This window comes from Gracilinanus agilis, chromosome 1, assembly GCF_016433145.1.
Source record: "Gracilinanus agilis isolate LMUSP501 chromosome 1, AgileGrace, whole genome shotgun sequence".
Taxonomy (NCBI): Eukaryota; Metazoa; Chordata; class Mammalia; order Didelphimorphia; family Didelphidae; genus Gracilinanus; species Gracilinanus agilis.
Window position 1 is genome coordinate 715,877,076 of NC_058130.1, and position 11,629 is coordinate 715,888,704.

General features: G+C 44.7%; 1 protein-coding gene across 1 annotated transcript in view; it reads right to left on the reverse strand.

Annotated features, from left to right (window-relative positions):
* The window catches only part of UHRF1 (ubiquitin like with PHD and ring finger domains 1), a 37,757-nt gene extending 36,822 nt beyond the window's left edge, over positions 1-935 (reverse strand). Inside the window, exon 1 of the mRNA XM_044658489.1 lies at positions 783-935. Within this exon, the coding sequence (XP_044514424.1) occupies positions 783-935 (153 nt within the window). The remainder of the gene's footprint in view (positions 1-782) is intronic.
* Between the last annotated feature and the right edge of the window lie 10,694 nt (positions 936-11,629).

An 11,629-nucleotide genomic window follows, 5' to 3' on the forward strand; every position in this document is an offset into this window, starting at 1 on the left:
AGGTCATTCAGCTGACAAACTTGCTATTCAACTCTACCATTTGGATGTCAAATATCTAAGTTCCCTTTAACTCAACCAAGGTCCCACCAACACAAATATAGAACCTCTCCTACTTAAATTCCTGTAAAAGAAAATCAACTGAAAGAACTATCTTAGTCACCCACAGTAAACTCCCTTGGAATAAGGGTATCAAATACATAGGGTACTAATTGGAGAATAGGGAATACATGTTTTGAGTATACTTTGGTTGGCTCTGGGACTTAAAACTTCCCAAGAGAGAGCAAAAGGCTTCTTATTTAAACTCCGAGATGATTATTAAAGGTTGATGCTAGTACTTTTACTCCTAAGACTCTTCATTAGCTCTTAATTGACCCTGAAAATTGGTTCTGTACAAAGTAGAGAGAATCCTTTGGGACAAGGGATTTAAAAGGATTTTTAAGAGAAAGAAGGGCAAATCACAAAGGTTTCTCAGGGAGCTCAATAAATACTAATTGACCTTATTGCTTTCTTTTGTCTGATTAAGGTATCTCAACAATATTAAACATCAACAATAATTAGGTAACATTTCTATAGAATTTACCATGTGTCATGCACTGTACTAAGTGCTTTACAATAGTCTCATTTCATCATCACAACAACCCTGAAAGGTAGGTTCTATTATCATCTCCATTTTATTGATGAGGAAACTATGGCAGAAGTAACAACAGGAGATTCTTCCTTATAGGCCAAGCAAGAGTTTAAGATGCTGGGAAAAGGGTCAGAAGGGATAAAAGACAGTTTACCTGTTTGCCACGATAAAAAAGCCTCTGTCGCCCTGGTTCCACCCTGAACACTTCCTGGATTTTCAACCTCAGCTCTTCCACCTTGGTGAGCTTAGAGAGGGAATCTACCCGGTGGGTCTCCTTGCCATCCATGGTTCGAACCTGAATCCACATCTTGGTAGCTCTGTGGGAAGGATGGGGAAAAAAAAGGAATTGAAGAAAAAAAAGGATAAAAGAAAGGAAGATAAGGAAGGGAGGAAAGGAAAGGAGAAGGAAAAGAGGACAAGAAAGGGAGGAAGGAAATGATAAAGGAATAGGAAAAAAAGAGGACAGAAGGAAAGAGAAAGAAAAGTTCAGAGGGAAGGAGAAAGTCCAAGAGGGGAAGTTGGAAAGAATTAAAGAAAGGAAAATACAGTGGAAAGAGTGGAACATGGAAGGAAAGGAAGATAGGAGGAAAAAAAGGGGAGAAAGGAAGGAAAAGAAGGAAAAAGAAAAAAGGAAGGAAAGGAAGGAAAAGGGAGGGAAGAAAAAGACAGTAAGGGGAAGGAGGGATGGAAAAAGGAAAGAGAAAAGAAGGCTGAGAAACTGAGAAAAAGAGCCAGTGCTCACTCACCCCGCCTGCCCGGCAGTCCTGGGGGTTGGGGGGGCACCCGCCCACAGTGGCCACCGCCACCCTTGGAGGTTTTGGGGGCGGGGCCTATGCCCTCCCACCCTCACTGTCCTCTCCGTAGTCTCCACGGGTAAGCCCCACCCCCAACCCGCCTTCTCTCTTTACTGACCCGCCCCAGACTCACCTCCTGGGGAGGGGTCCCAGCTCCCGGGCCGGCGCGGGCTGAGATGGTCTCGAGCCAGCTTGCCCAGGCCCGACCGGCACCCCCCTCCAACCTCCCGGTCACTCTCAAGGGTCGCGCGCGCATTCCGCCCCCCAACCCCCACCGGAGAATCATTAAACGCTCTCAACCTAGCCCCCGCCCTCATCTCCGAGCCCCTCCACCACCGACCCCCTCCCCTCCGTCTGGTCCCGCAGCCTCCTCATTCATAATTGGCCAAGCTCGTAGGGCACGCCCCGCCCCACCAGGTCCTATTGGACGAGGCCCAGGTAAAGGCGGCGTCAACTAGCGATGGCGCGCGAAGTTGTTCTCCGCGCCACAATTGAATTCGCACATTCGCCAAGAGCCCCAATCCCGCGAGATCATGCAAAATAAGCCATCACTTTCTAAGGGGCTGGAAAATAGAGAGCGGGATGCTTGTAATACGGAGACTAGCCTTGGAAACAATTTTGCAACAGCCCCGGCATTCAGTGAGCGGCAAACACTAAATAGTGGTACCCGCCCCCACAAAGGCTGTAGCCCTAAGTGCTTTCTAGAGAAGGCAAAATGGACCTTCCCCCTTTTCTCTAGGGAAGGCAGCTGGCACCGAATGCCACCCTAGGAGAGGCAGGTGGCAATGGAAACTTGACCAAAGGCGGCGGCTGGCACTAGATGTACCACCGCACCCCAGGGCTAGGGCTTGATACTCTCCTCCCCAGAAAGGGGTCTGGTGCTCGATGCCCTCCACCCTGAAAGGCCGCTGGCGTCAGATATTCCAAAGGAGGGAAATTGTTTCGGATGCCTTCTAAAGTAGCTTGGCACTGCATGCCCTCCCAAGGGAGATTGTCCTGAATACCTCCCTAAGAATAAAGATAGCCCTCAGAACTCCCGAGTGGGTGGCAGTACCGGATGGCCCAGGGTAAAGTGGGCAGGCAACCCTTAGGAAACACACTGAAGGCCTCGGGAGCCCCAAGGAAGGGGGGCTGCACCCAGGAAAAGCAAGTAGCCAGTTTCGGTGGTGGTGCCAGATGCTCCACGGTACATAGTAGGGGTGGTTCCCTAAGGAAGCTGTCTTCCCAGACAAGTTCAGTACCACATGGGCCATCCCTACTGAGCTGAAAAATATAGAGCAGGACAAGTAATAAAGGGTTCTTCCTTTCCCCTATCCCCAGTGTCTCTAGAGTATACGATCCTTATCCCACCCCCGGTTTAATCACTGCCCCCATTAAGTCAACCACTGTATAAAAAGGTGAGTAGGCAGGCGACTACACAGCAGGCGGCAACGACAGAGGAATCAGACCCCCGGAAGGTGGCACCCATGCTGGCCCCGAAAATGCCGCCTTTGCCCAGCCAGGACTTCATAAAAACGCAATAGCTAGGGGACTGAAATAACCCACACCGACTCCAGCTCCTTCCAATTGTCTGGCGTGAGAACTCCGGGAGGAACTCCCAGCTGCAAAGTTCCCCGACTGCACTATCGGTCCCGGCCCAGAAAAACAAAAATGCACGTCCAACCCAAGGAGGGGAGCCCAGAGCTGTGACAGACAACTCACCTCCGCCCGCGGCGCTCCCAGCTGCTCTGCAATTTCCCGCGAAAGTCCCGGTTTGTAGCTTGGCGCTGAAAAAACCCCAGCCGGGGCTAGCTGCCCCTGATTGGCCACCTCGTGGCGGGAATTAGGAAAGAGGGGTGAGGAGGCCCGCCTCCTCCGCCCCCCAGCCCCAGCCGGGGCCCCTTGCCCCTCCCCGCCTGCACCCGAGAGCCTGGGAGGCGCCAAGAGGGGGAGCTGGAAGCAGTGGGGCGGCTGCAACCCCACAGGTATCTCCTATTGCTCCTCCTGCTAATGAAACCTGGCTGGTGCAGAAGTAGTCACTGCCACCAGCAAAGGCACCGCTAGGAACTGGAACTGGATCATCAAAGGCGAAACCCGAGCTCCCAGTGTTTACGGCTCCTTGCCTTTGGCCCAGAACTCTATCCAGCCCTCTTCTGCCCCATCACTTGGGTGTGGAGTGAGGTGGGGGGAACCATCTGGTGCTGTTTTGACACAAGCACACACACACCCTACACATTCCCAGGATGAACCGCTTCCTTCCTCCCACCCCCACACAAAGACCCCAAAAAGAAAAGGGACCCGGGGGCAGGTGGTACAAGTGGTTGTCACTTGCCGGAAGCTTTTAAACGGCTAACCCATTTTACCCATTCCACAGCCTGCCCCACCCACCCTAAATTTCCAACCTTCCTCCGCCGGCCCAACCCTGGGCTTCTGCCAGGCCAAGCCTGCAGGGGCCCGCCTTGCTCCCTATGACCCCTACTTCCCCTCCCCCCCTTTTAGTTTCCCGCCTGTGAAGGCCGGTTCATACTGTTCTTGCCCATGCAATGCCTGCGCCTACAGCTCTCCTTCCAGGCCGGGACAATTAAGGCTCAAGCTGTTCTTCCCGCCCTGAGCTCTTGCAACACCAGTTTTCCACCAAGCACGTGGCCTTTAATTGCCCCTAACGTTAGCTTGCCGACCCTCGGCCTGAAGAAGCGTGATGGCGCGGGCTGGCCAGATGGGCCCGTGCGCCATTCTCCTCTGGCAGGCCTAGCTTTTTTCCCGCCTCTGCTCCTGCTGTTCCCAAGCACAGAATGCCCTGCCCCCTTCTTTCCCTTACCCCTTCTGAAAGCCCCAGATCAAGTCCCACCTCCTCTGTGAAGTCTTGACTGAGCCCCGGATGAATTCTTACTGGGAGTTCTTGGCCTACTTACTGCGGGCCTGGCTCCCTTAGTGCTGAATTTACTCCTGTGGGAAGTTCTTCTGCAACCTCCGGAGCCAGCCTGGGGCAGGCCTGGCATAAGAGTTAGGAGTTAGGAGTTAGGTACCTGCTCAGTAAATGTTGCGGAGTTCAGCTGAAAAAATTCCTTGTTCAAATGACTGATCATCCACTCCTGTTGAGACCTTAACCAGAAGAGGTGTTCCCCAATGCTACGTCCTCAAGCCCACCAAGGGTTGTCAATCTGATCACTTCCAAAGAGAAGTGAACCTTTGAGAGGAAAGAAAGATTTCTCTGTCAGCACCTCACTGGTTTATGTCTCTTGTTGCAATTTCATAGCATAGCTTCTTAAAGAGCTGTCATTTGTCAGCTTATGTTCACTGAAATTCATGCACAAACCCTGAATCCAAAGAATCCTAGAACCAAAAGGGTCTTCAAGGCCATCTAATCCAGACCCTACCTGACATGAGGCCCACCACAGTGGTTTACCCTGAGAAAACACTTAAAAATGCTTGCTAAATTCTATGAAACCTTTTCACAATTTCCCTGACAAGTCAGTACCCAACCATTACTGGAAACCTGCAGAGAGGTAAGCTCATGTTCACAGTTACTTTCAACCACTCTCCCAGCCTCCAATGTCTGAGCCTGGGTAGGACCTAAAGGAGTCAACATCCTGGGAAGGCATCCAAAGATGAATTTTAGGTTTTACCTACATGGCCTCTGAGGTCCCTTTTCTAGCTCTAAATCCATGATCCAGTCTCCAGCTGCCAAAATGGTGATCCTAAAACTCATCTAACCATAGTACCTACTTCCCAGGGTAAGGATCCAATGACACTATAAAGAGCTTTGCAAACTTTAAAGTGCTATATAAATCTTACCTATGATTATTATCATTATTATTCCTCAAATCAAAAACCTTCCGTTGTTCCCTAGTGCTTCTAGGATAATATAGCAAATCCTTAGCTGCAAATGCAAAATTTTCTGCAGTCTGGCTCCTATCTACTTGCCTAGTCTAATTTCATCTTGCTCCCCTTCAAATACTCTTCATTCTAAAGAAAATTGACCTTCTGGTTTGCTCCCACCCCATTTTCTCACCCCCTATGTCTTTTGCACAATCATATGTAAGAGGTATATCCCTGTCTCCAAAAGACTCCCTACTTACTTCCTTGAGTTTCATAGAGCTTTCTTCAAGAGCACACAGATCTGGTTCCACCTCCTACACAATTTCTCTCTCTCTCTCTCTCTCTCTCTCTCTCTCTCTCTCTTTCTCTCTCTCTCTCTCTCTCTCTCTCTCCCTTCTCCTTATATTTCTTTAAAGTGCTTTGCATATATTTCATATTACCTTATCAGAATTATTGTTGTATTCCTCCCAACCCCCTAGAAAAATACAAGTTCTTTCAGATCAAAGATTGTTTTGTTTTTATATTTGTACCCTGGGCACCTAGCACAATTTCTTAGACATACTGGGTGATTAATGAAGTTAGGCTGAATTGAATTTGTGGGGTTATTGAAACTGATTTTTCTAGATACTTTTTGGGACTTCTGGCCCTATATAATCCTGTGAAGAGTTATAGCAGCAACTGATAACTCCAGATGCCTCTACTGCAAAAGTGAACTAAAAACATGGAGTCAACTAGGTGGCTCAGAGGATAAAGAGCCAGGCCTAGAGATAAGAGGTCCTGGGTTCAAATATGGCCTCAGGCACTTCCTAGCTGTGTGACCCTGAGCAAGTCACTTAACTTCCATTGCCTAGCCCTTACCACTCTTCTGCTTTGGAATCAATACTTAATATTGATTATTAAGACAGAAGGTTTAAAAAAAAAAGAATCGAACTAGAGACATACATAGAAGAAAATAACACATATATATTTCAATAATTGGCAATGTATTGTCCTCAAAATAACCCTAAGCAGGAGGCAGAATAATTCTGTGAAAAAAAGTTTGACTCCTAGCTCTATCTCATCTGTTTGACCTTTGAGAAATTACTTAACTTCTCTGCGCCTCATTTTTCTATTGGTAAAATTAAGGGGCCCAGTACTCCATCTCTAAAAGGTTCACCATCACTGCCCTACCTGAACACTAATTAGCTAGACAATTGTTCTGGCAAGTAATTCTCTAAAGTTCCCTTGAGATTTCCAGGGAAGGGGGAGTCACTATTTTCCATTGAGGGACAACTCTGACTGTGCAGAAGTTGTTTCTTATTATCTTACCTCACCTGCCCCCTTATACCAGCATCACCTAAGGTTAGATTTGGACCCACGTTTCCTGGCTCCAGAATTAGTGCTCTTTCTACTCTCTGATATAACTCTGGAACATAAGCCATTTTGGATGAAAGGTGGAGGGAAGGAGGGACAGTGATGGGGAGTTTCAGGGACCTTAAAGGCCAAGGCAAGAGTGAAAAGAAACAGAAAGAGGGGTAAAAAGGTGTTAATAACAAATGTCTGCTTTCTAATTTTGCCTTGAGCCCTGACCCCAGCAGCCTCCTCCTAGGTACCCCTTAAATTATCGTACATTAAATTATTGTACAATTCCAAGCATAGTTGGGGGTTCTGATGATTCTTCTAGTTAATCTGTTTTATAAAGCAAAGTTTGGATCATCAACATTAAAACAACATACAAGGCAACTAAGTAGCTCAAGGGATTGAGAGCCAGACTCAGAGATGGGAGGTCCTGGGTTCAAATCTAACTTCAGATACTTCCTAAACTGTGTGACCCTGGGCAAGTCACAACCACCATTGCCTAGTTCTTACTGTTCTTCTGCCTTGGAATCAATACTTAGTATTGCTTCTAAGACAGAAGATAAAGATGATATAGATATAGATATAGATATAGATATAGATAAAGATATTTCTTCTCTAGGACCCAGAGAAAAGGTGACAAGGATATCCTGAAAATCAAACACAGAGTGAAAAAGCAAACTTTATCCATATGCCTATCTTATGAACTATATAACCTCAGCAATTTTCTCCTGGTACAAGGATCCCAAACAATATTCTATGCATCTTAATCCTGGTATCCTTATCGGGGTAGGAAATCAGGTCTGTCAACTTGTGGATCTAAATTGGGAAAGGGGGGTCAGCTGGGTAGCTCAGTGGATTGAGAGCTAGGCCTAGAGATGGGAGGTCCTACATTCAAATCTGGCCTCAGACACTTCCCAGCTGTGTGACCCTGGGCAAATAGCTTGACCCCCATTGCCTAACCCTTACCATTCTTCTGCCTTGGAGCCAATACACAGTATTGGAAGGTAAGGGTTTAAAAATTTTTAAATTTAAGTTTAAAAATAAAAACAATAAATTGGGAAAGGGAAAAATAGTCATATATATACATATATATTACCATATCTGTGTAATATGTAACATAATATAATAATATAGATATTTTTACTAGGTAACAGGTGGGGCAGCTAGGAGGCAAAGTAGAAAGAATGCTGGGCCTGAAGTCAGGAAGACTATTATTCCTGAGTTCAAATCCAGCCTCAGACACTTACTAGCTATGTGACTTTGGGCAAGTCACTTAACTCTATTTGCCTTAGTTTCCTTATCTATAAAATGAGCTGGAAAAGAAAATAGCAAAAACCACACCAGTCTCTTTGACAAGAAAACCCCAAATGGAGTCATGAAGTATTGGATAGATGGAAACAAATGAATAACAAAAAGGTGCCTGTGGTTGTGCCAAGTGCTTTACAAATAATCTGAAGTGATCATCACAACCACCCTTTTGGAAAAGAAACTACTATAATCCTCATTTTACAGGTGAGGAAACTGAAGCAAACAACAGTTAAATGATTTGCCCAAGTCCACACAATTAATAAGAGTCTGAGGCTACATCTGAACCCAAGTCTTCCTAACTCCAGGCCTAGTACTTTACCCACTAAAGATCCTTGGAATCCTTCTCAGAAAACAAAGTTTCTGGTTCTCTTCCACAAACCATCTGCCATGTTAATTTCTTCAAACTCTTTTTCATATGGTCTCATAGTTTTCTTAGCTACTAACTATGAAGATCTTAGAAGGGAACCTATAGCACATAAAGAGATATATATATGTAAAGAAGGCACAAATCTGGGTTATAAAAATAAAGAGTTCTCCCTCTGGCCCCTTGACTTCTATTCTCCTCCCCTACACCTCAATGTCTAATTGATTGGCTGGCATGGTTTTTTCCCTAGCACAAAACATACTCAAAAGCAATGAATTTTTTTTCTGAACCCTCTGTCAAAAAAACACTCCATAAGCAGGCTAGTTCTCCATCTTAAATTTTAAATAAATTTTAGAACAATGACAACAAAAAAAGTTTACAGAGTAAATAAAACCCAGAGGATTAGAACAGGCTGGGTTGTGCTTTCAACTCTGCCTGTAACTCAGCTGTGATCTTAGGTGTGTCATGTCTTCTCTATGAGGCTGTTTCTATCTATAAAATGACAGGGTTGTATTAATTGACTTCTATTGACTCTTCAACTATAAGGAGTTGCTTCTTTCTGAATCTGTTCATATAAATCTTCCTAGATTTCTCTTAATTCATCCATTTCTTACTATGCCACATTAAAAATAACCATGGGGCTGTGTGACCCTGGGCAAGTCACTTGACCCCATTGCCCACCCTTACCACTCTTCCACCTATGAGCCAATACACAGAAGTTAAGGGTTTTTAAAAAACAAAATAAAAAAATAATAACCATGGGACCTTCCCATCTGTTTTCTAGCTAAAACTATTCATTGTCTCTCCCCTTAGAATATGAGTTTCTCAAGAGCAGAGTGTCTTGCTTTTCTATTTTTGTCACCAATGCTTTGTATATAGTAAGTACTAAATAAATATTTTTTAAAAAAAACCTTTATCTTTGATCTTAGAATCAATATTATGTATTGGTTCCAAGGCAGAAGAGCAGTAAGGGCTGGGCAAGAGGGGTTAGGTGACTTGCACAAGGTTACACAGCCAGGAAGTGTTTGAGATCAGATTTGAACCCAGGCTACCCTGCCCCCATCTAGGCCTAGTTCTATATCCACTGAACCATCAAGTTGCCCCATAAATGCTTTTAATTATTTCTTCTTCTTTTATATTTGTATATACACCTTCCCAATCTCTCTCTCTCTCTCTCTCTCTCTCTCTCTCTCTCTCTCTCTCTCTCTCTCTCTCTCAACTCTTACTTTCTGTCTGTAAGTATTAAAATTAATGGTTTGGCTAAATATATGAAAATTATAAATCTTTTATTTACAAAAGAGATAGAAAGAGTGAAAACAGAGGAATACAAAAGGGTAAATAAGACATTAACCTATCTAACTAAATATTGTTCCAGTGCTTGGCTCAGCCAATACTTGTTAACCTTCAACAGGAATTAAACTCTCTCCAGAAAATAGGAAGGGAAAGCCAGCTATCCACTCACCCAAGTTCCCTCCAAGAGGCAGGTTAAGACAATGGCTTCAGCTCAAGGTGACTCCTAAGGCCAACTTTCTCCTTTGACTTGACCTCCTTGAAGCAAGTCAGCTTTTTTGAAGTTGACTTGCTTCTTGGAGCCTACTCCCTAGCCTCACAAATTCAGGGCCTTTTATAGTAGCTTCTTGTCTCCTCCCCTCTTCACAGGGGCCAATCACAGCTTGCAAATAGTCTAGCACTGCCCAGAGGGCAGTGTTTGTGAGAACTAGTTCCCACCTTCTGGAGGGGTGAATACTCATTGAAAGGGTTCATAGTTTCTGAGGGTGTAAACTCTTAAAAGAATTCATAAATTTCTGACTGTTTGAGTTCCAAGAATCTTGCTGGCTTCACACCTAGCACTAAGTAGGGTGTGAATTCACTAAGTGGTTTCCGAGCTCCTCCACCTAGTTCAAGCTTGTACTTAAGTTAATGTTAACTAAAGTATTAGCTCCAACTAGGCAAAGAGAATAAGGGATTCCCTTTCATGAGGGAAGAAAATAAAAGAATTCCCTTTTACATGTCTTAGAATTCATTCTATATATCAGTCCAAAACAAAAGAGTAGTTAGAGCTAGGCAACAAGAGTTAAGTGACTAGCCCAGGATCATACAGCTAGAAAATATCTAAGGGCAGATTTGAACCTAGAACTTTCCCACTCTAGGACTTGCTCTCTATCCATTGAACCATCTTCAAATCTTTTCTTAAAACATTTTTAGTTCCACATACTGTAAATTTACTTAAATGAGATGGCCTGGGCCATTTTCCCTCCAAACTCAGGAAGATGTGATCCTCTAAGAATAGCTACAGAGATGATATTACATGTATAACCCAGTGGAAGGGCTTGTCAGCTCTGGGAGGGGGGATGGGGGAGGGAAGAATGGAGGGAGACAACTTGAATCATGTAACTTTGGAAAACTTATGTGTAAATTTGTTATTGGAATAAAATAAAGATAAAATTTTTTAAAAAAGAATAGCTACTAAGGCAGGCAGCTAGGTGGCTCAATGGTTTGAGTGCCACTCAGAAGTGAGGTTAGAAGACTATTTAGCAATAGGATTACAGTACTGATATAAGTGGTTATAAATTTCTCCAGCCCCTCCCCCCCCAAATTTAATTAAATTAAATTTCAGCACAAAGAAATTTAAACGTAAAATGTAAAACAAACTCCTCCAGCAGTTTTTATTAGGGTTTTTTGGATCATGAGGTTTTGCAACTGATATGGAGTCTTCTTCAATACTAGGGATAAAGCCTTCAACCTATCCCTCAAAACCTACATACAGTGAAATCATTTAGTTTGTTGCACTATTAGATGGGATTGATTTCCCTGTATTAAAGACCCAGGCCAGCTACTGACAAAAAATCTGGAGGAATCAATGTGGACAGAGGCCACATCATCCCTGCTTCTTGCTCACCTAAAGCACAGGAGCAAGGAAAGGAAGGATCACTCCAGGCAAAATCAGGAGCTAGGGAGAAGAAAGAGAAAGGAATGATTGTTCTGTCTAAAGTGGTGAAAGAGGCCACAGCCTTGGCTAGGGAGTGAGCTCCTGCTCTGTCTCTAAATGGTCTAGTGATTGCCAGGAGGAGGAGGCCCTGGGTTGTGGAACTCCCAACAAACTGGCCTTTCGCACAGGTGGTCATGAGCTCACACAAAGAACAAAGGGGCACAAGGTGGTTCTCAGCCGGAATTTCTGCCTTAACACTTTACTCTCCTGAACAGTCGCCTGCCTCTAAAGCATGCTCTCCTGGTATTGTAAGTCAGGATCAACCAGGGGGCAGCCAGATATGGAAATAGACAGAGGACCACACTAGAATCCGGAAGATTCACCTTCCTGAGTTCAAATCCAGTCTCAGACACTGCCTAGCTGTGTGACCCTGGGCAAGTCACTTAACTCTGTTGTCCTCAGTTTCTTCC